General features: G+C 43.1%; 1 protein-coding gene across 3 annotated transcripts; it reads left to right on the forward strand.

Moving 5' to 3' along the window:
- The first annotated feature begins 1966 nt into the window (after positions 1-1966).
- Positions 1967-27067, forward strand: LOC139550648 (E3 ubiquitin-protein ligase RNF138-like). Of its 3 annotated transcripts, XM_071361663.1 has the most exons (8): positions 1967-2071; positions 5360-5542; positions 5762-5915; positions 15238-15386; positions 18134-18181; positions 18271-18403; positions 26176-26283; positions 26647-26869. In XM_071361663.1, the coding sequence occupies exons 2-8, from the start codon at positions 5379-5381 to the stop codon at positions 26725-26727; spliced, it is 837 nt and encodes a 278-aa protein (XP_071217764.1). In that variant the 5' UTR covers positions 1967-2071; positions 5360-5378; the 3' UTR covers positions 26728-26869. The 3 variants fall into 3 exon arrangements, with proteins under 3 accessions (XP_071217764.1, XP_071217763.1, XP_071217765.1); XM_071361662.1 differs by lacking the exons at positions 26176-26283; positions 26647-26869 and adding an exon at positions 20339-22768 and having other exon boundaries at positions 1977-2071; XM_071361664.1 differs by lacking the exon at positions 1967-2071 and having other exon boundaries at positions 26647-27067.
- Positions 27068-27941: the final 874 nt, after the last annotated feature.

Genomic DNA, 27941 nt, shown 5'->3' on the forward strand with positions numbered 1-27941 from the left:
TCGCTGTCTGCCTGTTGGACCTCGGAAACAATGTTTCCTTTTGAATTTCGATCTCTGTGGACAAGACCATTTTTTAAAACCCAAACTAAATCACGAATTACCGTCATTATCATGGAAATATCCAAGTAAATGCCAGTAGAAAAAAAATAATGAACATGCAGCTGGTCATTGAACCGGTTAAGTTCAATGTTTGACGTGACTGGGTTAGCTGAGAGAGCTAGCAAGTGACAAAGTTATTCAGCCTGCATAGCAACCGTCAGTGGACGCCAGCAAAAAACGTAATTAAATTGTTGCCCGCAGTACAGTTAGTCACTAACACTCTAGATAACATGAAAACCTAACCAGCTCTGCTAAGGAGAGTAAAATGGTCAGAGTGAGGTGTTCTCTCAGATGTGTCTGCAAGTTGCTAGTAAGCTAGCCAACTTTAGCCAGTTAGCTTGGGTACTTTACTGCCATTGAGGTCAGAACGCTCGGATCAACCCTTGGCCAGTGTGCGCTCTGAACGCACCGAGAGCGAAACTCTACATTTACAAAACAGACAATCTTGACCACGCTCTGAATTGACGAACAACCCAGAGTCCACTCTAATACACTGGAGGCAATTTAGGAACGCACCCTATATATTCTGGTGGAAGAATGAAATTGTATGACTTGACTTAGGAAAATATGTAAAATGTTGGTAACAGTTTTATAAAAGCAATAAGGCACGCCAGGCAGTGCTGAATCATGAATACAGTCACAGGTAAATGTGACTGTTCTCATGATACAGCACTGCCTGGCGTGCCTTATTGCTTAAGTATCCTCAGTGTATATCTCAATCCAACACTGTTTGTATTCTGTAACTCAATTTGATTGTGCTACAGTTCCAGGGCATCACCATTCAAACACCTGGTCTTGATATGTTGGCCATCTGCTGTAGGCAGTGGTTGCTGAGCCAATAATATTTGCACATGGCAGTTCAATTGACTACAGCACATTCATGAGGCCTATATAGGCCTAACCCATACCAGAACACACAGCAGTTCAGTTTCACATCGATTTTCAACTATCACAGCACTGCCAATCAGATAGGACAACAGCTACCCACTGAGCTAGGCCACAACTCAGGATGGCACCAAACTACACAGTTCGCTGGTGATGAAACCTCCATCCACTCCCCATTACACATGAGACATTCATGTAGAAATGAAGATTAATGGCAAGAAGATAGAGGGCAGTCCACCAGCATCCTTCCATCTACGGATCACACGATCAATAAAAAGAGAGTGAACTGAACACCCAATCAATGGAGATATAGAGGGAACGAGTGAGGCCTGGCTGAGTTAGCATCCACACAGCAGGACTGACCACTTGGAATTAGAGGAGACGTTATTAATATACATGAGCTGGAATCTTAAATGGACATTGACTCCTAGGCTGGCAGATAACATAGTAGCTGTAAAATATTTTCTCTGAAAATGAGGGCACTGTTTTGATATTGAACTTTAGGGCAGCCCAAGCGCACAGTGTAGCTTGGAGTCAATGCAGGGTGTTTAGCAGTTGCTTCTCTATAGGTATTAACTAAATAACAGTATCAGAGGCTGTGGGCTGAATGTCTAACAGGTATCATTGCCTTACTGATTAATAATAAATGGGAGTAAAACAAAATAAACATTGCCAGAAAATGTCAGTTTCACTTTCTGAACAGAGGAGCCTTTTTCTAAACTGTGATAATTCATAAAAAGTCCCTATTTAATTGTAAACATACACAATCATATGGAGAGCATACAGTACATTAAAGAGATCCCTTTGAAGTTTTGAAATGACTTGAACATTTTCCAAAGATACGGTGTGCAGAAAATAACATTAAGAAGTTGTTCCAAGCCTTGTAGATCTGAATAAGAGTTCAAAGCCAATGACTCTTGTGAGTGAATGATGTTTGAAGCTGTTAAACATTAGGTAATTTCCAAACTTCCTCATGTCGACAGTGAAAGTGAAAACTAACTTGTCAGGGGATTTGCCGTGTTGTATTTATACTTGTGAATTCATTTTCAATCATTAGTTACGATTCACTAAGCAGATTGTACAGGTGGTAAGTGGAATTTTTTATTTAAATATGGATTTAATGTTGAGGGGAAAAGACAATGTACTGCTTAAAATACTGCTTGTTTGTTTCTGTGAATGCGAGAGAGAGATGAGGGAGCCTTCGACTGGCATCACCATTTTAAAAGGTCTTTGTTATCTAAAATGTTTAAAGGTATATGCATGTGTGGTTTGGATGAAGTGCACTAGTACATTGTCATGCATAGTGATCTAGCAGTTTAGGTGTTCCTGACCATAATTGTTTGCTATCAAGTTGATTGGGCAGGTTTAAGCCAGGTGTGGTAAGTTAGCGAATTAACGTGTAGTTCACCCATGCTTTCAGTCTCCCTATATAGTAGTTCTATTTGATGTAGCTCTGTCTTTTAAAGTAAAATGTACATGACTAAATATGGACATTTTAAACTAATGAATGAAATTAACTTATGTTTTCCATAGTGTTACCTGGTCTAATTAAAAAATATATTCAAATTAAATGCTCATTCTCATTGGTTAATAAGTGTGGGTGGGATTGGGGAGCAAAGGGATAAATGCTGTCCTTTTCTCTCAGCTCAGGGTTAAATACCATTTGACAATGTGCTCAGTAGCAGTTTGTAGTGTACAGGCAGTTGATTTAGGCTGTTCTGGTAGACTCTCTTTAGTCCCAGTAAGGGGAGAGTTGGGCTCTGCTTAGAACTGGAAAAGGGATCATCTGTATTTATGATATTTAGCATTTAGGCCCAGTCTTAGCTGCAGTAGGAACAGTATTGAGGGGCTGAGCTTTACATTCGCTGTCATTTTTGAGTTTTCATATCCTGAATGTTGCTGCTATGGACAACTGTTTTCTAGACAAGCCATGTATCCTGAAATGCTGCATCTGTAATAAATTCAAGGATTGTTTTTGTACAATCATGGGTCCTCCTCATTCTCACCTGTCACCTCCCTTGGCTACTCTGGGTCTGTCACGCCCTGGCCTTAGTTATCTTTGTTTTCTTTATTATTTTAGTTAGGTCAGGGTGTGACATGGGGGATGTATGTGTTTTGTATTGTCTAGGGGTTTTGTATGTTTATGGGGCAGTGTCTAGTCTAGGTATATGTATGTCTATGGTTGCCTAGATTGGTTCTCAATTAGAGACAGCTTTCTATCGTTGTCTCTGATTGGGAACCATATTTAGGCAGCCATATTCATTAGGTAGTTCATGGGTTATTGTCTATGTTAGTTGTCTGTGTCTGCACTATTTGTTTATAGTGTCACGTTCGTTTGTTGTTTTGTAGTTTGTTTAAGTGTTCTTCATTTTCGTCTTCAATAAATAGAAGATGTATTGTTATCACGCTGCGCCTTGGTCCTCCTCTCTTCCACCATATAACGACCGTGACAGGGTCAGCTATTCTATAAAGAGAGAGAACATTTTGCGGTCACATTCTAATGCATTATTACTTCAACGCTTCATGACACTACCATTTATAATGCCTGGCACGTTTTGTAAAAATACAGTACCAGTCAGAAGTTTGGACACCTACTCATTCAAGGGTTTTTCTTTATTTCCAACATTGTAGAATAATAGTGAAGACATCAAAACTATGAAAAAACACATATGGAATCATGTAGTAACCAAAAAAGTGTTAAACAAATCAAAATATATTTTATATTCTTCAAAGTAGCCAGCCTTTGCCTTGATGACAGCTTTGCATATTCTTGGCATTCTCTCAACCATCTTAACCTGGAATGCTTTTCCAACAGTCTTAAAGGAGTTTCCACATATGCTGAGCACTTGTTGGCTGCTTTTCCTTCATTCTGCGCTCCAACTCATCCCAAACCATCTCAATTGAGTTGAGGTCGGGTGATTGTGGAGGCCAGGTCATCTGATGCAGCACTCCATCACTCATCTTCTTGGTCAAAAAGCCCTTACACAGTCTGGAGGTGTGCTGGGTCATTGTCCTGTTGAAAAAACAAATGATAGTCCCACTAAGCGCAAACCAGATGGGATGGCGTATTGCTGCAGAATGCTGTGGTAGCCATGCTGGCTAAGTGTGCCTTGAATTCTAAATACATCACTGACAGTGTCACCAGCAAAGCACCCCCACACCATCACACCTCCTCCTATATGCTTCATGGTGGGAACCACACATGCAGAGATCATCCGTTCACCTACTCTGTGTCTCACAAAGACATGGCGGTTGGAACCAAATATCTCAAATTTGGACTCATCAGACCAAAGTACAGATTTCCACAGGTCTAATGTCCATTGCTTGTGTTTCTCGGCCCAAGCAAGTCTCTTCTTCTTATTGGTGTTCTTTAGTAGTGGTTTCTTTGCAGCAATTCAACCATGAAGGCCTGATTCATGCAGTCTCCTCTGAACAGTTGATGAGATGTGTCTGTTACTTGAACTCTGTGAAGCATTTATTTGGGCTGCAAATTCTGAGGCTGGTAACTGTAATGATCTTATCCTCTGCAGAGAGAACTCTGGGTCTTCCTTTCCTGTGGCTGTTCTCATGAGAGCCAGTTTCATCATAGCGCTTGATGGTTTTAGCGACTGCACTTGAAGAAACTTTCAAAGGTCTTGACATTTTCCGGATTGACTGACATTCATGTCTTAAAATGAATGATGGACTGTTGTTTAACTTTTAACAATGCATACCTGTTAATTGAAATGCATTCCAAATGACTACCTCATGAAGCTGGTTGAGAGAATGCCAAGATTGTGCAAAGCTGTCATCCAGGCAAAGGGTGGCTACTTTGAAGAAACTCAAATATAAAATATATTTTGATTTGTTTAACACTTTGTTTGGTTACTACCTGATTCCATATGTGTTATTTCATAGTTGTGCTATCTTCACTATTATTCTACAATGTAGAAAATAGTAAAATAAAGAAAAACCCTGGAATGAGTAGGTGTGCAAACTTTTGTGTGGTATTGTAGGTCTGACTGTCAGAGAAAGCATAATGACTAGGTATATGTGTTTCAGAGATAGGTACTGTACATGGATGACAATACAAATGTGATATTAACTCAAAGCTAATGAGGTAAAAACATGATTGAAAGGGTCTCTGTGCCTATACATTTACAGTGCATTTACATTGATTTAGAGAGAAATCCAACCTGTCTCTGACTCCCTGGCAACTGTCACTTATCCATTGTTGATCTGTTATGATGTAATCCTGATTTGAATGCAAATAGTCTGGGTACACCTGGAATGAGTTAATATTTCACAGACCAGTAAACTCTAAAGTCTAGTAGCATTCTGGTTGGGGACTTACAGTAAACAGGTGGTGGTTTCCTCCTCATTTTCCTCCCTCCAGGTTGACAGAGTTGGGATGAATGGGAAGTGTGTGTTCTTCATCAATGGAGCCTGTGGGAGCTATGAGTAATATCTGGGATGCTGCAGAGGGATCGTTGGACAGCTGCTCAGAGGAGGACTATGACTGTCCCATATGTCAGGATGTCCTGAAAACCCCCATCAGGACCAGGAACTGCAGACATGTGTAAATATACAAAACCATAACCCATAGTCAGGCCAAGGCATAGCCCAGGTCAAATGATCAAATAATCCTCAAAATGGCTGGCTCAGCTCAGTACTTTAGTTGCCAGATGTCTGTGATATTACAACAACAAAAAAGTCTTAGCCAACTCATTAGGATATATCCTATAGCCTACAATAAAATGCAACCTTTATTAAACAATAACCATCTCTGTCTTCCCAGGTTCTGTAAAAACTGCTTCCGCCTGGCTGTGAGGGCCCAGGGGCCACACTGTCCCCTGTGCAGGGGCCCTGTATCGGAGACTGAAAAGAGAGCAATAGATGTCCAGCAGCAGATGAGGGAGAGGAAAGGACAGTGCAGGGCCTGTGGTACTACGGTAGCAGACACTATTTATTACACTTTGTTTATAATGAGCTTAAATGTTTACACTTAAATGTTTTACCTGTGTCGAGTATGGAACATGTACTCAGTGTTTTGCAGTGTTAACTAAATACTGAGGAGGGCGTTGTTTTTCATGTTCTTCCATTGTTTCCCCTCCATTTACAGTCATGCTAGGGGAATCCCATAGTTAGTACATGTAGTTCTTCCCCAAACCAACACTACAATCAGGTCGCTGATCAAAGGGACAACACACAGGAAGAAAACTCTGTAGACTACACAGTACGATAAATACACTCCCAAGTGTGCTTATGATTTTCACCCCCTTAGGTCTTCCCCCTATATGAAGTATACTTTTCACCCATATAAATACCTAAGGGGTTGAAATGTTAATAAACACACTTGGGACTATATTATCACAGTGTGTGTGTTCCTTTTTTGATGATGAACATTTTACTTTAATATCTAACACCTCCTCAAAGCCTTTGGATGTGTGTACAAGGTTATATTCCCTGACTATAGACAAATTGGATTTATTTTATTTAGCCTTTATTTAACTAGGAAAGTTAGTTAAGAACAAATTCTTATTTACAATGACGGCCCGGACGATGCTGGGCCAATTGTGCACCGCACTATGGGACTCCCAATCAAGGCCAGATGTGATACAGCCTGGATTCGAACCAGGGACTGTAGTGACGCTTCTTGCACTAAGATGAAGTGCCTTACACCGCTGTGTCCATGTGTGTGTGTTAAGCATTCAAGTACAGTTAAATAGTTTAAAGGCCACTAAAGTTGTAAATATTGGTTATTGGTATTTGTATCTTTTTTTTGTGTGTCATGGAAAATATTGGATATCGGTATCTGCCAAAAATGTCATATCGGTGCATCACTAAACACTAATAAAGAGAGACCTAAGACAACATAGCATGGCAGCAACACATGACAACACAGCATGGTAACAACACAACATGACAACAACATGGTAGTAACACAAAACATGGTATAAACATTATTGGGCACAGACAACAGCACAAAGGGCAAGAAGGTAGAAACAACAATACATCACGCAAAGCAGCCTCAACTGTCAGTAAGAGTGTCATGATTGAGTCTTTGAATTAAGAAATTGAGAAAAAAACATCCAGTTTGAGTGTTTGTTGCAGCTCGTTCCAGTCGCTAGCTGCAGCAAACTGAAAAGACGAGCGACCAAGGGATGTGTGTGCCTTGGGGACCTTTAACAGAATGTAACTGGCAGAGCGGGTGTTGTATGTGGATGAGGGCTGCAGTAGATATCTCAGATAGGGGGGAGTGAGGCTTAAGAGGGTTTTATAAATAAGCTTCAACCAGTGGGTCTTGCAACGGGTATACAGAGATGACCAGTTTACAAAGAGTATAGAGTGCAGTGATGTGTCCTATAAGGAGCATTGGTGGAAAATCTGATGGCCGAATGGTAAAGAACATCTAGCCGCTCGAGAGCACTCTTACCTGCCGATCTATAAATTACGTCTCTGTAATCCAGCATAGGTAGGAAGGTCATCTGAATCAGGGTTAGTTTGTCAGTTGGGGTGAAAAGGAACAATGATAGAGGATGATAGAGGAAACCAAGTCTAGATTTAACTTTAGCCTGCAGCTTTGATATGTGCTGAGAGAAGGACAGTGTACTCCCAAGTACTTGTATGATGTGACTACCTCAAGCTCTAAACCCTCAGCGGTATTAATCGCACCTGTGGGGAGAGGGGCATTCTTCTTACCTATCCACATGACCTTTGTTTTGGAGGTGTTCCGAACAAGGTTAAGGGCAGAGAAAGCTTGTTGGACACTAAGAAATCTTTGTTGTAGAGCATTTAACACAAAATCCAGAGGGGGCAGCTGAGTATAGGACTGTATCATCTGCATAGAAATGGATGAGAGAGCTTCCTACTGCCTGAGTTCTGTTGTTTATGTAAATTGAGAAGAGCGTGGGGCCTAGGATCAAGCCTTGGTGACAAGCAGTGGCTGAAACAGCAGATGTTCTGACTTTATACACTGTACTCTTTGAGAGAGGTAGTTAGCAAACCAGGCCAAAGACCCCTCAGACACCAATACTCCTTAGCCGGCCCACAAGAACGGAATGGTCTACTGTATCAAAAGCTTTGTCCTAGTCAATAAAAATATCAGCACAACATTGCTTAGAATCAAGGGCAATGGTGACATCATTGAGGACATTTACATTACATTTACATTTAAGTCATTTAGCAGACGCTCTTATCCAGAGCGACTTACAAATTGGTGCATTCACCTTATGATATCCAGTGGAACAACCACTTTACAATAGTGCATCTAACTCTTTTAAGGGGGGGGGGGGTTAGAAGGATTACTTTATCCTATCCTAGGTATTCCTTAAAGAGGTGGGGTTTCAGGTGTCTCCGGAAGGTGGTGATTGACTCCGCTGACCTGGCGTCGTGAGGGAGTTTGTTCCACCATTGGGGTGCCAGAGCAGCGAACAGTTTTGACTGGGCTGAGCGGGAACTGTACTTCCTCAGAGGTAGGGAGGCAAGCAGGCCAGAGGTGGATGAACGCAGTGCCCTTGTTTGGGTGTAGGGCCTGATCAGAGCCTGAAGGTACGGAGGTGCCGTTCCCCTCACAGCTCCGTAGGCAAGCACCATGGTCTTGTAGCGGATGCGAGCTTCAACTGGAAGCCAGTGGAGAGAGCGGAGGAGCGGGGTGACGTGAGAGAACTTGGGAAAGTTGAACACCAGACGGGCTGCGGCGTTCTGGATGAGTTGTAGGGGTTTAATGGCACAGGCAGGGAGCCCAGCCAACAGCGAGTTGCAGTAATCCAGACGGGAGATGACAAGTGCCTGGATTAGGACCTGCGCCGCTTCCTGCGTGAGGCAGGGTCGTACTCTGCGAATGTTGTAGAGCATGAACCTACAGGAACGGGTCACCGCCTTGATGTTAGTTGAGAACGACAGGGTGTTGTCCAGGATCACGCCAAGGTTCTTAGCACTCTGGGAGGAGGACACAATGGAGTTGTCAACCGTGATGGCGAGATCATGGAACGGGCAGTCCTTCCCCGGGAGGAAGAGCAGCTCCGTCTTGCCGAGGTTCAGCTTGAGGTGGTGATCCGTCATCCACACTGATATGTCTGCCAGACATGCAGAGATGCGATTCACCACCTGGTTATCAGAGGGGGGAAAGGAGAAGATTAATTGTGTGTCGTCTGCATAGCAATGATAGGAGAGACCATGTGAGGATATGACAGAGCCAAGTGACTTGGTGTATAGCGAGAATAGGAGAGGGCCTAGAACAGAGCCCTGGGGGACACCAGTGGTGAGAGCACGTGGTGCGGAGACAGATTCTCGCCACGCCACCTGGTAGGAGCGACCTGTCAGGTAGGACGCAATCCAAGCGTGGGCCGCGCCGGAGATGCCCAGCTCGGAGAGGGTGGAGAGGAGGATCTGATGGTTCACAGTATCAAAGGCAGCCGATAGGTCTAGAAGGATGAGAGCAGAGGAGAGAGAGTTAGCTTTAGCAGTGCGGAGCGCCTCCGTGACACAGAGAAGAGCAGTCTCAGTTGAATGACTAGTCTTGAAACCTGACTGATTTGGATCAAGAAGGTCATTCTGAGAGAGATAGCAGGAGAGCTGGCCAAGGACGGCACGTTCAAGAGTTTTGGAGAGAAAAGAAAGAAGGGATACTGGTCTGTAGTTGTTGACATCGGAGGGATCGAGTGTAGGTTTTTTCAGAAGGGGTGCAACTCTCGCTCTCTTGAAGACGGAAGGGACGTAGCCAGCGGTCAAGGATGAGTTGATGAGCGAGGTGAGGTAAGGGAGAAGGTCTCCGGAAATGGTCTGGAGAAGAGAGGAGGGGATAGGGTCAAGCGGGCAGGTTGTTGGGCGGCCGGCCGTCACAAGACGCGAGATTTCATCTGGAGAGAGAGGGGAGAAAGAGGTCAAAGCACAGGGTAGGGCAGTGTGAGCAGAACCAGCGGTGTCGTTTGACTTAGCAAACGAGGATCGGATGTCGTCGACCTTCTTTTCAAAATGGTTGACGAAGTCATCAGCAGAGAGGGAGGAGGGGGGAGGAGGGGGAGGAGGATTCAGGAGGGAGGAGAAGGTGGCAAAGAGCTTCCTAGGGTTAGAGGCAGATGCTTGGAATTTAGAGTGGTAGAAATTGGCTTTAGCAGCAGAGACAGAAGAGGAGAATGTAGAGAGGAGGGAGTGAAAGGATGCCAGGTCCGCAGGGAGGCGAGTTTTCCTCCATTTCCGCTCGGCTGCCCGGAGCCCTGTTCTGTGAGCTCGCAATGAGTCGTCGAGCCACGGAGCAGGAGGGGAGGACCGAGCCGGCCTGGAGGATAGGGGACATAGAGAGTCAAAGGATGCAGAAAGGGAGGAGAGGAGGGTTGAGGAGGCAGAATCAGGAGATAGGTTGGAGAAGGTTTGAGCAGAGGGAAGAGATGATAGGATGGAAGAGGAGAGAGTAGCGGGGGAGAGAGAGCGAAGGTTGGGACGGCGCGATACCATCCGAGTAGGGGCAGTGTGGGAAGTGTTGGATGAGAGCGAGAGGGAAAAGGATACAAGGTAGTGGTCGGAGACTTGGAGGGGAGTTGCAATGAGATTAGTGGAAGAACAGCATCTAGTAAAGATAAGGTCAAGCGTATTGCCTGCCTTGTGAGTAGGGGGGGAAGGTGAGAGGGTGAGGTCAAAAGAGGAGAGGAGTGGAAAGAAGGAGGCAGAGAGGAATGAGTCAAAGGTAGACGTGGGGAGGTTAAAGTCACCCAGAACTGTGAGAGGTGAGCCATCCTCAGGAAAGGAACTTATCAGGGCGTCAAGCTCATTGATGAACTCTCCAAGGGAACCTGGAGGGCGATAAATGATAAGGATGTTAAGCTTGAAAGGGCTGGTAACTGTGACAGCATGGAATTCAAAGGAGGCGATAGACAGATGGGTCAGGGGAGAAAGAGAGAATGTCCACTTGGGAGAGATGAGGATCCCAGTGCCACCACCCCGCTGACCAGAAGCTCTCGGGGTGTGCGAGAACACGTGGGCAGACGAGGAGAGAGCAGTAGGAGTAGCAGTGTTATCAGTGGTAATCCATGTTTCCGTCAGTGCCAAGAAGTCGAGGGACTGGAGGGAAGCATAGGCTGAGATGAACTCTGCCTTGTTGGCCGCAGATCGGCAGTTCCAGAGGCTGCCTGAGACCTGGAACTCCACGTGGGTCGTGCGCGCTGGGACCACCAGGTTAGAGTAGCAGCGGCCACGCGGTGTGAAGCGTTTGTATGGTCTGTGCAGAGAGGAGAGAACAGGGATAGACAGACACATAGTTGACAGGCTACAGAAGAGGCTACGCTAATGCAAAGGAGATTGGAATGACAAGTGGACTACACGTCTCGAATGTTCAGAAAGTTAAGCTTACGTTGCAAAAAATCTTATTGACTAAAATGATATAGTACTGCTGGCTGGTGAAATAGGCTAGCTAGCAGTGGCTGCGTTGTTGACTTTGTTTGAAAGTGTAGCTGGCTAGGTAACCTCTAACTGGCTAGGTAACCTCGACAATTACTCTAGACTACACAATTATCTTGGATACAAAGACGGCTATGTAGCCAGCTAAGGACCTTTATTAAGGTTGCAGTGACACATCCAGAACCTGAGCGGAAGCCAGAGTGCATACCCGAGAGAATACTATAGACATCAGGAAAGCCAGTCAGTTGATTATTGACACGTTTTTCCAACACTTTTGATAAACAGGGCAAAATAGAAATAGGCCTATAACAGCATATCTCGAGGAGGTAGATTACACAACTCTTACTTTTAGATTAATTTAATCTCTATATTAAAATTTTGGAGAGCCCCGGGCTAAAGTCCTGTAAATTCAAGCCAGTAGCATAAATGTGTGGCATATCTCTGTCGTTGAATCAGTTCCCGTGTTGCTGTTCTGTGTTGCAATGTTTGCGGTTTTCCAGACTAATTGGGCCACTTTGAAAATGATGTTGCGGGTGAAAATGTATTGGTAGTGGGTTTTTGGGCTATTTCTAAAGTACACTGCGGCCGCCATTGCATTTCTCTTAAAATATATATATTTCACTATGACCTGCTGCTGACTGTCAGGCAGTGAGGCAGGCTGTTGCTGACTGAGTGGTTGGGAGGACTGGAGGAGTGTGTGTGTGTGTGTGTGTGTGTGTTGAGAGAGCACTACAGTATTGGCTGAGTCAGGTGAGTGTGAGGAGAGCAGCAAGTTGTGACAAGTTGTGACAACTTTTTTTTACCAGTTGTAGGTAGGCTATTTAGATTGTCATTATGGAGACACCGATTTCCAAACCTTTTTCCATAAGACATATTAATACGCTAGAACTGATGCACATCAAGAAATAATGCAGACAAAGTACTGGAAAATGACTTTGGGCACACTAGAGAGCATTCCATAAATCCGCTCGGAGGTGGTTTAAACTGCATTCTAATGTTGACTGCTTAAAGACAATGGTACCAAGCGAAGTGCTTTATGCATGCTCAGGTCTTGGGTCTCTGGGGCTGCCAGAGTAGAAATTTGAAAAGAAGTTATGGAACTCCCTCACGTGGTTCTTTTTAATGGGGGAAAAGTCCTCAATGCAACTGACATTAGGCTAAATGTGGAGAATTATACATTTGCCTCTGTTGGCCATCAAGTAGCCTATTCATGTATATGCCATTGCAGTCTACCATTTGATACAATACAATAATGTTGAAATGACAATATCACTGGAGTCATTGCAAATCAATTCGTGCCACTTGTGTAGCCTACCTGGAGCTGGCAAACTAATTTAATAAATAGCTTAACTTGAGTTTATCGTTGTTGTAGCCTTGTGTAATTAGGAACGCGTTAGATTGGCGGTAACAGTAGTCAGATTAGGCTGCAGGTAATACTAAAAAATAAACACTGGCTGTTGTTGACGAGCATATTCAGTTCATAAACATATTATTAATATTTAATTCAGTGATTGAAATGACAACATCCTCAGTAACCTATTCCAGCAGACTTATTGCGAAATCGCCTTGCTAATCATGTTGAATAAATTAGTCTGTTAATTTGAACTAAGCAAACTGCTAAATCGTTCAGTTTACATCTGGCCAACATCTTTTCTAGGCTACTGTAGATTATATTAAATGAGATGTAGGTCTATCAGGGGCCATCCATCACCTGCCATTATCTAAGCAAACTATGGCAATTTTATTAGAATCATAAACCCAGATTTTAATCTGTAGACTATGTCTATTGAAATGACATGTCAATCTCGCAAATGGAACATTTATAACAATTTGTAGTCTTAACATCTGGCACATAATAACAGCACAATTGCCAGAAAATAGCCTGACATAAGTTTTTTTTAATGTTCATCCAAGTGTTTTTTAGATCCTCTGTCATCACTCAAACGCTCCTGTCGGATTTATCTATAGTTATGCACATGCACAAAGGGGATTTATTTTTAAACCTGGTTCGAGCACTGAATGCTGTTTGGCTAAAATACGTGGTATATCAGAACATATACCAGGGGTATGACAAAACATTACTTTTTACTGTTCTAATTACATTGGTAACCATTTTATAATAGCAATAAGGCACCCCCGGGGTTTGTGGAATATGGCCAATATACCACGGCTAACGTCTGTATCCAGGCACTCTGCGTTGTGTCATGCGTAAGAACAGACCTTTTCTATTTGATTTTTATTGAACCTTTATTTAACTAGGCAAGTCAGTTAACTTTTTTCATTCAACTTTTTCACCCTGGACATTTTATCTGGACATGATTCTACAGGACCTCCACCAGCCGAAAAAGCTAAGTAGTTACATTAACACTAATTGCAGCCATCTAATTGCAGTCACTGGACTCATAATATACAAGAGAACTATTGCCTTATGGTGAGGATAGTCGTGTGGCAAGCCCAGCTTCAGATGCAATCGTTAGGCAAGGGCAATTTAAATATAGGAAAGTATGAAACAGCATCTGTGCCACCAGTAAGTACAGATAGTAGTATAAATCTCTCCACACAGTCCCCGCAGCCGAACAATTTTCTCAAGGTTTCTGGAAAGAAATGTGTTGATCATTCAGCCGACAAAAACTTTCAACCGGTTCTCTCCATTAAGGGTGTGTTCGTAAATTCAATCTGGAGTGCCAGAGACCGCTCAGAGTGCGCTCTGGGCGTTCGTAAATTCTGAGCTTGCCAGATTGTCAGTTTCGTAAATTCAGAGCATTTCGCTCTCGGAGCTTTCAGAGCGCACACTGGACGCTCTGACCAAGGTGTAGGATTGATCCGAGCGTTCTGACCTTACAACGGCAGTCAAGCTCCCAAGCTAACTGGCTAACGTTGGCTAGCTTTCTAGCTACTTCCAGACACAAATGAGAGAACACCTCACTCTGTTTTACTCACCCTAGCAGAGCTGGTTAGGCTATCCAGAGTGTTGATAACTGTAACTGGGCTGCTGGCAACAATGTAATTACGCAGTTAGTGCTAACCACAGCTGCTAGAATCTTGACTAGAAGCAAAAAAAAATATCATATTACCCCAGTGCTAGCCTCTCTCTACACTGGCTTCCTGTTAAGGCTAGGGCTGATTTCAAGGTTGAACTGCTAACCTATAAAGCATTACATGGGCTTGTTCCTACCTATCTCTCCGATTTGGCCCTGCCGTACATACCTACACGTACGCAACGGTCACAAGACGCAATTCTCCTTATTGTCCCTAGAATTTCTAAGCAAACAGCTGGAGGCTTTCTCCTATAGAGCTCAATTTTGATGGTATGGTGTGCCTACCCATGTGAGACACAGACTCGGTGTCGACCTTTTAAGTCTTTACTAAAGACTCATCTCTTCAGTATGTCCTATGGTTAAATGTGTGGGGTGCGAAGGTGAACGACAAGGCACTGGTCTCTCTCGCTCTCTCTACTAACCAGTTGTACCCTCTACAACCACTGTGAACATTGGAACATCTTGAATAACAATCTGGCCTTAATGGCCATGTACTCTTATAATCTCCACCCGGCACAGCCAGAAGAGGACTGGCCACCCCTCAGAGCCTGGTTCCTCTCTAGGTTTCTCCCTAGGTTCCTGCCTTTCCCAGGGAGTTTTTCCTAGCCACCATGCTTCTACATCTGCATTGCTTGCTGTTTGGGGTTTTAGGCTGACTTTCTGTATAGCACTTTGTGACATCTGCTGATGTAAAAAGGACTTTATAAATACATTTGATTAATTTATCAACACCACCGGTGGATTAGATAACTTTATTAATTTATCTAATTGGTTGAAAAAAATGTTTTTACTTCACACATCACCCGTTTTATGTATAGACCTATGTGATTTCACTTCTCAGAAGTTTCTCAGCAAGATGAGGGTTCACTACAAAAGCTGCAGGAAGTACCTTGAGGAGTACGGCACCCCTCTTGACGCACCACCCACACCAGTCACACCAACGACTCAGGAAGTCAGCCGTGTATCTGTGGATACGATCCACATGACTGGGCAAGTATACAGAAACTGTACTTACATTTTTTACATTGGATAAAAGCAGAGACACGGCACAAAAAAATGGTATATCACACACTGCATTTGAGGAACAATGGGAAAGTAATTCTGCTTTGAAAGTTGATAAACTTGTAACCTCACTTTTGAGAAAATGGCCTTTGAATGTTTTGGTACCTACTGGAGAGCTCTTCTTTGTCTACACCCATTCAGCATCGTTCGCACCCTCTTAAACATTAGCCCCACCCATCTTTTTAAGGGTTGATCCAACAGCAGTCAAGCACCCAAGCTAACTTGCTAGCTACTTCCAGACACAAATGAGAGAACAGCTCACTGACCATTACTTGCCCTAGCAGAGCTGGTTAGGCTGTTTTTATGTTATCCAGAGCGTTGCTGCTGGCAACAATTTATGTATATTCAACGGGTGTTGAGCATTCGTAAATTTGACTGTTATCCTGCGCGAATTTACCAGCTACGTCTATCAACAGTTGTCGCAGTGACATTCTATTGAAGGGTGTGTTCGTAAATTCAATCTGGAGTGCCAGAGTGCGCTTTGGGCGTTCATAAATTCAGAGCATCTTCAGATTGTCTGTTCGTAAATTCAGAGTGTTTCGCACTCGGAGCGTTCAGAGCACAAATTGGACACTCTGGCAGATGAGTAGGGTTGATCCAAGCATTCTGACCTCACAACGGCAGTCAAGCACCCAAGCTAACTGGCAAACATTGGCTAGCTTGCTAGCTTCTTCCAGACACAAATGAGAGAACACCCCACTCTGACCATTTTACTCACCCTAGCAGAGCTGGTTAGGTTGTTTTTATGTTATCCAGAGCGTTGGTGACTGTAACTGTGCTGCTTGCAACAATTTAATTACGCTTTTTTCCCGACATTTACTGACACCGGCCATATTCAACGGGTGTTGAGCGTTCGTAAAATAATCAATTATTCTGTACACTGGCACACTCAGACGAGAGTTCACCTGAAATCGGAGTAGCTGGCCAGACTGAATTTACGAACGCACCCAAAATGGTTCCGTGCATAGTGATGTCTTTTGTTAAGACATGTAGCTAGCTAGCTAGGTAAACAATGAACCATAATCCCAACTCATAACGCTACTACCCTGCATGAATCTGCAGGTAGCTAATCAACCAGATTCAATGTTAGATAGCTAACATTAGGCTATAACTAGCAAAGCAAATGGCTCTGAGACACGAATAATAAGATCATACACATAATGTTAGCTAGCGAGCCAGCCAGCTAACGTTAGCTAGCTAACAGTACATTTTAACTTGAAATGAAACCACTTTCCATCAAAATTAGAAAAGTGTAATATCTGAAAAATGTAGCTAGCTAGACAATCTTACCCATGTGCATCATGGATTGACATGTCTACCTGTCACAGATGCCATGGTTGCCCTTAGTTTGAAGATGTAATCCAGAGACCGGTGTTTTCTCCATCTCCTTAGCTATCATACTCGAATTCCAATGATTTCAAAACTCAGTCCTCCAGAAAGTGGAGACCAACACTTATGCAGTTTTACTACACGATGCATTTAAAAAAAATCCACGTTAGACAGGATTACCTACACATACTGACTAGCTCAAATAGACAGAAGCGTGCTATATGGCAGACCAATCCAAACTCATCTCTAGGCATGTCCAGCCCACTCATTCTCTCAGCCAAACATGGCTACGGGAAGGTTGCTGACTTTTTCTGTGGCTAAACCAACTAGGCTCTTAATTTAACAATTGTATTCGTATTTTTAGATGGCATACAAGTTTGTTATTAAGGCACATGAGTTCACATGTTCCAGAAGGCATTTTTGCCAAAAAACACATTTTGATAAAAAGAAGTTTACGTTCAAACGGCTCTCCTGTGAAGTAGTAACATGCAACATACATCTAGTTTCCTGAAATAGTCACAAGGATTAGTACTACTAGTAGTACTTTTAATAATACTGTAGTAGCAGAAGTAGCCTCCTTGAACTGGAAATACTAGTATTAGTACTGTAGTGTGGTACTACTAATAGTAGCAGAAGGAGTAGTAGTACTTAATAATAGTATCTTAATAGTAGAGGTATAGGCCTAGTACCTGACTATGGTGGAAGTGTTCTAGAGTTCATAGTGCTGTCGCTATCCAGAACTTTGCATGGTCAGTGAAGGTGAATACATGGCCAGAGCGGAGACCAAATCAGTTCTGCATCATTAGGCATCTACCTAAGATCCAAGCTTTTTAAGTAAAATAAGACAGCATCCTAGGAATATAAATAACCAGACCTAGATAAGACAACACTGAAACTACTCAGTCTGCATTAAGCTGACAGCTTAGTTTGATTGGTTGAGCTTTCCTTTGTCCCAGTTAGAACCTATAATCAAGGATAGGACACATTGGACCGTAGCATCAGCAAGAGGACAAAAACGTTCTCATCTTAATGTCCTCTTTGATGATATATTGGCTATAGTGAATACATTTGTGAATAACTTGTGTGTTAAATAGCCAGATAGGCTGTGACATATAAGACACAGACTTCATTCTGATTTACAGTTATGGATACAATGTTATCATGACTTTAATCAGCTTTCTCTTCCTCTTTCATTAAGCATGATCTGTTAGGAGGTCATGGAGATTAATAAAACATTTGTTTGAGTTTTTTTCTGAAAGTTGAGATTAGATATTTTGATCATTGATCAAAGAATTATACTCTCAAAATGGTGTATATTTGACTATTCTCATTATGTTTTCATCTAGGATTCTACCAGGACAGCCCACACAAACACAGATATCTGAATTGGTTAGGTATGTATGATCTTACTGTCAAAATGGATCCATGTTGTGAAATTATTTTATTTTTGTGCTTGTGTTAACGATTGTGACTTGTTTCTCAGGCCCAGAGTGTTGACGTTGGGGTTCCTGGGAGGAAGGGTGTACTCCTGCCCATACTGCCCCCTGCAGGGGCTCACAGACATGAGACTGGTCCAGCACTGTGTCGGCAGCCACACAGGAGAGAATGCTCCAGCTGTGAGTGAGCCTATTCTAACTTTCACCTAACTTTCAAACATGAACCTCAATAGCAAGAGCTGCAACATGTCTTGAATAGTAATTAATGCTAGATTTTATATCTATACTGAACAAAAATATAAACGCAACATGTAAATTGTTGGACTCATGTTTCATGAGCTGAAATAAAAGATCCCAGACATTTTCCATACTCACAAAAAGCTTATTTATCTCAAATTCTGTGCGCAAATTTGTTTACATCCCTGTTAGTGAGCATTTCTCCTTTGCCAAGATAATCCATCCACTTGACAGGTGTGGCATATCAATACGTTGACTAAACAGCCTGATCAATACACAGGTGCACCTTGTGCTGGGGACAACAAAAGGCCACTCTAAAATGTGCAGTTTTGTCACACAACATAATGTCACAGATGTCTCAAGTTTTGAGGGAGTGTGCAATTGGCATGCTGACTGCAGGAATGTCCACCAGAGCTGCTGCTAGAGAATTGCATGCTAATTTCTCTACTATGAGCCTCATCCAACATCGTTTGAAAATTTGGTAGTACGTCCAACCGGCCTCACAACTGCAGACCATGTGTAACCATACCAACTCAGGACCTGCACTTAGGCTTCTGCACCTGTAGGATCGTCTTAGACCAGACAGCTGAAGAAACTGTAGTTTGCACAACCAAATAATCTCTGCACAAACTGTCAGAAACCATCTCATGGAATCTCATCTGCGTGGTCGTTGCCTCACCAGGGTCTTGAGCTGACTGCCCTTTGGCGTCGTGACCGACTTCAGTGGGCAAATGCTCACTTTTAATGGCCACTGGTATACTGGAGAAGTGTGCTCTTTACAGATGAATCCCTGTTTCAACTGTACCAAGGAGATGGCAGACAGCGTGTATGGCGTTGTGTCGGCGATGTCAACGTTGTGAACAGAGAGCCCCATGTTGGCGGTGGGGTTATGGTATGGGGAGGCATAAGCTGCAGATAACGAACACAATCACATTTTATCAATGGCAATTTGAACGCACAGAGATACCGTGACCAGGTCCTTAGGGCCATTCTCTTGCCATTCATCCGCCGCCATCACCTCATGTTTCAGCATGGTAATGCATGGTCCCATGTCGCAAGGATCTGTACACATTTCCTCGAAGCTGAAAATGTCCCAGTTCTTCCATGGCCTGCATACTCACCAGACATGTCACCCATTGAGCATGTTTCAGTTCCTACGACAGCGTGTTTCAGTTCCTGACAATATCCAGCAACTTCTCACAGCCATTGAAGAGGAGTGGGACAACATTCCACAGGCCACAATCAGCAGCCTGATCAACTCTATGCGAAGGAGATGTGTTGCGCTGCATAAGGCAAATGGTGGTCACACCAGACACTGACTGCTTTTCTGATCCACACCTTACCTTTTTCTTTTAAGGTATCTGTGACCAATGGATGCATATCTGTATTTCCAGTCATGTGAAATCCATATTTTAGGGCCTGTTAGTTTTTCACTCTGTCTGTCAAAGAACTAGCTCAAACCAAGTTTATTCACTAACTGGGTCAAACAGCTGAAAAGACAAAGACATGTCTTACCAGCCCAAGTATTTATACCCTCCTTTAGGCGGAGTCTCCTCCTTGCACCTCTAAACACTACATCTTTGTTGCTAGGTAGGAAGTTAAGTGATGTGTGTAATAAAACTGTTCCTTCTCCCTTCATCTAACCTGACCTGACCCCGGCCCACCTTCGCTGTTGCGCCTTCTTCACCACAAAGTCTGTGTGGGTGGACCATTTCAGTTTGTCAGTGGTGTACGCCAAGGAACTGAAAACTTTCCACCTTCTCCACTGCTGTCCCGTCAATGTACATGGGGGGGGGGTGTGTTAGGGACTTCAGGAAAGCTCCCTCTGCTGCTTCCTGAAGTCCACGATCATCTCATTTGTTTTGTTGACGTTGATAGGTTTTCCTGACACCACACTCTGAGAGCCCTCTCCTCCTCCCTGTAAGCGGTCTCATCGTTGTTGGTAATCAAGCCTACTACTGCCGTGTCGTCTGCAAGCTTGATGATTGCGTTGGAGGCGTGCATGGCCACGCAGTCATGGGTGAACAGGGAGTACCAGAGGGGGCTGAGCACGCACCCAGCGAAGTGGAGATGTTGTTTCCTACCTTCACCACCTGGGGGCAGTCCGTCAGGAAGTCCCGGACCCAATTGCACAGGACGGGGTTGAGACGCAGGTCCTCAATCTTAATGATGAGCTTGGAGGGTACTATGGTGTTGAATGCTGAGCTATAGTCAATGAATAGCATTCTTACATACAGTGGCTTGCGAACGTATTCACCCCCTTGGCATTCTTCCTATTTTGTGGCCTTACATCCTGGAATTAAAATAGATTTCTTTTTTGTGGGTTTGTATCATTTGATTTACACAACATGCCTACCACTTTGAAGATGCAAAATATTTTTTTTTGTGAGACAAGAAACAAGACAAAAAGAATTGAACTTGAGTGTGCATAACTATTCACCCCCGCAAAGTCAATACTTTGTAGAGCAACCGTTTGCAGCAATTACAGCAGCAAGTCTCTTGGGGTATGTCTCTATCAGCTTGGCACATCTAGCCACTTGGATTTTTGCCCATTCTTCAAGGCAAAACTGCTCCAGCTCCTTCAAGTTGAATGGGTTCTGCTGGTGTACAGCAATCTTTAAGTCATACCACAGACTCTCAATTGGATTGAGGTCTGGGCTTTGACTAGGCCATTCCAAGAGATGTATATTTTCCCCTTTAAACCACTCAAGTGTTTCTTTAGCAGTATGCTTAGGTTCATTGTCATGCTGAAAGGTAAACCTCGGTCCCAGTCTCAAATCTCTGGGAGACTGAAACAGGTTTCCCTCAATTTCCCTGTATTTAGCGCCATCCATCATTCCTTCAATTCTGACCAGTTTCCCAGTCCCTGCTGATGAAAAACATCCCCACAGCATGATGCTGCCACCACCATGCTTCACTGTGGGGATGGTGTTCTCGGGATGATGAGAGGTGTTGGGTTTGTGCCTGACATAGCGTCTCATCTGACCAGAGTACTTTCTTCCATATGTTTGGGGAGTCTCCCACATGCTTTTTGGCGTACACCAAATGTGTTTGCTTATTTTTTTCTTTAAGCAAGGGCTTTTTTTCTGGTCACTCTTCTGTCCCAGCTCTGTGGAGTGTACGGCTTAAAGTGGTTCTATGGACAGACACCCCAATCTCCACTGTGGAGCTTTGCAGCTCCTTCAGGGTTATCTTTGGTCTCTTTGTTGCCTCTCTGATTAATGCCCTCCTTGCCTGGTCTGTGAGTTTTGGTGGGTGGCCCTCTCTTGGCAGGTTTGTTGTGGTGCCATATTCTTTAAAACATTTTATAATGGATTTAATGGTGCTCCGTGGGATGTTCAAAGTTTCTGATATTATTTTATAACCCAACCCTGATCTGTACTTCTCCAGAACTTTGTCCCTGACCTGTTTGGAGAGCTTCTTGGTCTTTATGGTGCCACTTGCTTGGTGGTGCCCCTTGCTTAGTGGTGTTGCAGACTCTGGGGCCTTTCAGAACTGGTGTATATATACTGAGATCATGTGACAGTTAGATTGAACACAGGTGGACTTCATTTAACTAATTATGTGACTTCTGAAGGTAATTGGTTGCACCAGATCTTACTTAGGGGCTTCATAGCAAAGGGGGCGAATACATATGCACGCACCATTTTACCGTTTTATTTATTTTTTATTTTCTTGAAACAAGTAATTTTTTTCACTTCACCAATTTTGACTATTTTGTGTATGTCCATTACATGAAATCCAAATAAAAATCCATCTAAATTACAGGTTGTAATGCAACAAAATAGGAAAAACTCCAAGGGGGATGAATACTTTTGCAAGGCACTGTAGGTATTCCTCTTGTGCAGATGGGATAGGGCAGTGTAATGGCGATTGCATCGTCTGTGGACCTATTGGGGCAGTTAGCAAATTGAAGTGGGTATAGGGTGACAGGTAAGGTGGAGGTGATATGATCCTTGACTAGTGTCACGGATCCCTCCGGAACTTTCATTACACACACCTGTCCCCTATTCCCACTGATTAGTACCTGTATAAGTGTGCCTTTTGGTTTCCATTGGGCTGTCCATTATTGTTACAATGTCCGTTGATGCGTGTGAGTACCTGTGCTGTGTATTTTGTGGATTGCGCAGATTATTACGGGTCTCGTCCCGTGTGTTAATCATTGTGCACGTGTGTTATTTATTTGAAGTACTCCTCGCTCTTTTGTTTTGGATTTCTACCCTGTGTGTTATGTGTTTGTTTGGTCTTCGTCCCCGTGCCTTTACACGGGACTCCGTAATTTGGGCTTAATAAAAACCCTATTACGCATTCCTGCGCCTGTCTCCCTAATTTCTTCATACCAACATGACAAATAGTCTCTCAAAGCAGTTATTTTGTTCAGTTACCTTTGCATTCTTGTGTACAGGAACAATAGTGGCCATCTTGAAACATGTGGGGACAGCAGACTGGGATAGGGAGAGCTTGAATTTGTCTGTAAACACACCAGCCAGCTGGTCTGCGCATGCTCTGAGGACGTGGCTAAGAATGCCGTCTGGGCCGGCAGCCTTGCTAGGGTTAACACGTTTAAATGTCTTACTCACGTCGGCCACGGAGAAGGAGAGCCCACAGTCCTTTGTAGCTGGCCTCGTTGGTGGCACTGTGTTATCCTCAAAGCGGGCAAAGAACGTGTTTAGCTTGTCTGACAGCAAGACGTCGGTGGTTGTCCTTTTGTAGTCCGTGATTGTCTGTATACCCTGTAGACCCTGCCACATATGTCTCATGTGAGTTGTTGAATTGCGACTCCACTTTGTCTCGATATTGATATCGATATTTGATTTCTTTACGGTGGGAATAGGAGGAATACACTGTTTGTATTCTGCCATATTCCCCATCACCTTGCCATGGTTAAATGTGGTGCTTCATGCTTTCAGTTTTGCGTGAATGCTGCCATCTATCCACGGTTGCTCGTTAGGGTAGGGTTTTAATAGTCACAGTGGGTACAACATCTCCTATACACTTCTTGATAAACTCAGTGAACGTCTCGGTGTACACGTCCATATTAATCCCAGAAGCTACCCCGGAACATATTCCAGTCAGCGTGATCAAAACAATCTTGAAGCGTGGATTACGATTGGTCAGACCAGCGTTGAATAGTCCTTAGCACGGGCACTTCCTGTTTTAGTTTCTGCCTATAGGAAGGGAGGAGCAAAATGGAGTCTTGGTCAGATTTCCCAAAAGGAGGGCAGGGGAGGGCCTTGTATGCATCCCGGAAGTTAGAATAGCAATGGTCCAGTGTTTTTCCAGCACGAGTGCTACAGTCAATATGCTGAAAGAATTTAGGTAGCCTTTTCCTCAAATTTTCTTTGTTAAAATCCCCAGCTACAATAAATGCAGCCTCAAGATATATGGTTTCCAGTTTGCATAAAGTCCAGTGAAGTTCCTTGAGGGATGTCGTGGTATCGGCTTGAGGGGGGATATACACGGCTGTGACAATAACCGAAGAGAATTCTCTTGGGAGATAATAAGTTCGGCATATGATTGTCAGGAATTCTAAGTCAGGTGAACAAAAGGACTTTAGTTCTTGCATGTTGTAACAATTACACCATGAGTCGTTAACCATGAAGCATACACCCCCCGCCCTTCTTCTTCCCAGAAATATATTTATTCCTGTCAGCACAATGCACTGAGAATGCAGGTGGCTGTACAGACTCCGACAGTATATCTTGAGAGAGCCATGTTTCCGTGAAACAGAGTATGTTACAATCCCTGATGTCTCTCTGGAAAGCAGCCCTTACCCTGATCTCATCAACTTTGTTATCTAGGTACTGGACATTAGCGAGTAATATACTCGGAAGCGGTGGGTGGTGTGTGCACATCCTAAGTCTGACTAGAAGACTGCTCCCAACTCCCTCTTCTCCGGCGATGTTGTTTTGGGTCGGCCTCTGGAATCAGTTCAGATGCCCTAGGTGGTGCGGACAAAGGATCCACTTTGGGAAAGTCGTATTCCTGGTCGTAGTGCTAGTAAGTTGACGCCGCTCTGATATCCTATAATTCTTCCCGGCTGTGTGTAATAACACATAGATTGGGTTGAGGTCGGATGATTGTGGAGGCTAGGTCATCTGATGCAGCACTCCATCACTCTCCTTCTTGGTCAAATAGCCCATACATAGCTTGGAGGTGTTTTGGGTCATTGTCCTGTTGAAAAACAAATGATAGTCCCACTAAGCGCAACCTAGATTGGATAACGTATTGCTGTGGTAGCCATGCTGGTTAAGTGTAACTTGAATTCTAAATAAATCACTGACAGTGTCACCAGCAAAGCACCCCCACAGCATCACACCTCCTCCTCCATGCTTCATGGTGGGAACCACACATGCAGAGATCTTCCGTTCACCTACTCTACGTCTCACAAAGACACGGTGGTTCGAACCAAAAATCTCAAATTTGGTCTCATCAGACCAAAAAACAGAGGTCTAATGTCTAATGTCTAATGTTCATTGCTTGTGTTTCTCGGCCCAAGCAAGTCTCTTCTTCTTATTGGTGTTCTTTAGTAGTGGTTTCTTTGCAGCAATTCAACCATGAAGGCCTGATTCATGCAGTCTCCTCTGAACAGTTGATGAGATGTGTCTGTTACCTGAACTCTGTGAAGCATTTATTTGGGCTGCAAATTCTGAGGCTGGTAACTGTAATGAACTTATCCTCTGCAGAGAGAACTCTGGGTCTTCCTTTCCTGTGGCTGTTCTCATGAGAGCCAGTTTCATCATAGCGCTTGATGGTTTTTGCGACTGCGCTTGAAGAATCTTTCAAAGTGCTCGAAATTTTCCGGATTGACTGACCTTTATGTCTTAAATTAATGATCAACTGTTGTTTCTCTTTGCTTATTTGAGCTGTTCTTGCTATAATATGGACTTGGTCTTTTACCAAATAGGGCTATTTTCTGTATAACACCCCTACCTTGTCACAACACAAATGATTGGCTCACATGCATTAAAAAGGGAAGAAATTCCACAAATTAACTTTTAACAAGTCACACCTGTTAACTGAAATGCATTTCAGGTGACTACCTCATGAAGATGGTTGAGAGAATGCCAAGAGTGTGAAAAACTGTCATCAAGGCAAAGGGTGGCTACTTTGAAGAATCTCAAATATTAAATATATTTTTGATTTGTTTAACACTTTTTTTGGTTACTACATGATTCCATATGTGTTATTTCATAGTTTTGATGTCTTCACTATTATTCTACAATGTAGAAAATAGAAATACAGAAAAATCCTTGAGTAGGTGTGTCCAAACTTTTGGCTGGTACTGTACCTTCCTCATGCATGTAAATATTAACTTCTAGTATAGCAAGTATTTCAAACTAGAACCCAACAGGCCTCATTATGTATTTAAAATGTATTTAACCTTTTACTTAACTAGGCAAGTCACCGTCCCCTAACCCGGATGGCGCTGGGCCAATTGTGCTCTGCCCTATGGGACTCCTGATGATGGCCAGCTGTGATACAGCCTGGGATCGTACCAGGACCTGTAGTGACGCATCTAGCACTGAGATGCAGTGCAATTGACTCCCGAGTGGCGCAGCGGTCTATTTACTGATTTCCTTATATGAACTGTACAGTAACTCGTGAAAGTCGCATGTTGCGTTTTATATTTTTGTTCAGCGTAAAAATAATTAGGATATGCATTAGGATGTGCTGTTTGTTCTGTTTGGGAAGTCACCCCCTCTCTCCTCTAGGTGTGTCCCATCTGTGCTGCCACTGTTTGGGGCGATGCTAGTTACTGCAGCCGAAACCTCATCGGTCACCTGGCTATCAGGCATTGTTTCAGCTATGACACCTACATGGTGAGTGTCTCATAATTTTTCTCTGAAGTTATGCCAAGGAGTTCCATAGAGAAAAAAAACTGGATCACGATTTCCAAGAAATCGTTCCTAGAAATTCTTCAGAGGAAAATCATTCTGTCCTGTTCTTGACAGCACTGTAACTCAATGCATTTTAAATTGCAACAGGCTGACTTTGCATTATTCTCAGATACAGTACATACCATCATGTCTACTCTAGATGGTAGCCTAGAACACAATAGCTAATTTCCCTTCTAATTGTTGTATCGTGTATTTTGTACATACCATAAACAAAGATGGTCTATGTTTGTTTGTGTTCTCTGCTTGATGTCCTACTTTTTACGGAATCCTCCTGTATGTTCCCAGAATGTAGGGGAGGACGACTACACCCAACTCTGCCTTGCCATTCAGCTGTCACTGCAACAAGGCACCGGCATCACAGAGTGACAACAAGGCCCTAAGAGAGCTACACATTATGTTCCAACACAATACATACCTCTTCAACCGCTCCTTGCCACATCAATGATGTCTATGATGTTACTTATTGTATCGTATGGAAAGCAATTGCATATCCCTTTTGCTTTGAGTTATTATTCTGTATTCCATTTTCATTCCATTTTCACACAATGTGTCCATTACAGTAGGTCTAGTCCTTGGTGGGTTCTTCAAGTTAACACCATTGAAGTGAAATCACATTCCCAGCAACATGTTTTATGGACATAATGGGTGTGTTTTGAAAAGATACTGAGAATTCAAGGCAATTTGAAAGTAAATTGAAGATGAGCAATGTGTAGTAGACTATGATGCATTTTCTCACCATAGCCCTTAACAATTCCAGGTTGGTTAGGAATTGTACAATAGAGTGTGTGATTATGTACAGTTAGTCAGGTAGATCTATGTAAAGGTTCTACTCATGAAATGATGTTCACAGACAAGTTTTGCTGTGGGGCATCCAATGCTCATAGAACATGGATCTGTACTGAGTGGACAAAACTTTAGGAACACCTCTATCCATGACCTAGACTGACCAGGTGAAAGCTATGATCCCTTATTTCACCTGTTATATCCACTTTAATCAGTGTAGATGATTTGATTTGATTAGGATCTCTTGTAGTCATAATTTGGACTAATCTTCCAAGAGTCCTTAAACATTAAAATACAATTTATAATATGATCACATTTTCACATATAACACACTGTTACAAACAACAGACATAATACACTGACATATTGACCAGATAAATACTCTAATAGAATGATTCCTTCATCTACCATAGTCCTACACAACCTTACGGTTTATTGTATTTAAATGGTTCTAAAGTATTGAGGAAGGGAAGCGCTACTAGGGTACACAATAGTACATTTTGGTAGATAGAAGGTGCTCTTTGGTAAAAGGGGTAAATAAGTCATCAAAAAGAAAGGAGGACCAAGGCGCTCTTCATATAATTAATTAAAATGTTCAATAGAAACAAAGTTTAAAAAATCCGACGTGTTTCGGCTGCATGGCCTTCGTCAGGGAGTACAAAGAAATAATACAATGGCCTCTTTTGAACAGCTTTTCCAATTAGGCCTAATTTTAAGAGGAAGTGGTTACAAAATTGATTGGACACACCTAGTAAGCAATACTATACACATTAAAAAGTGAAATACTGTAGCTATGT

Source organism: Salvelinus alpinus, chromosome 23, assembly GCF_045679555.1.
Source record: "Salvelinus alpinus chromosome 23, SLU_Salpinus.1, whole genome shotgun sequence".
Taxonomy (NCBI): domain Eukaryota; kingdom Metazoa; phylum Chordata; class Actinopteri; order Salmoniformes; family Salmonidae; genus Salvelinus; species Salvelinus alpinus.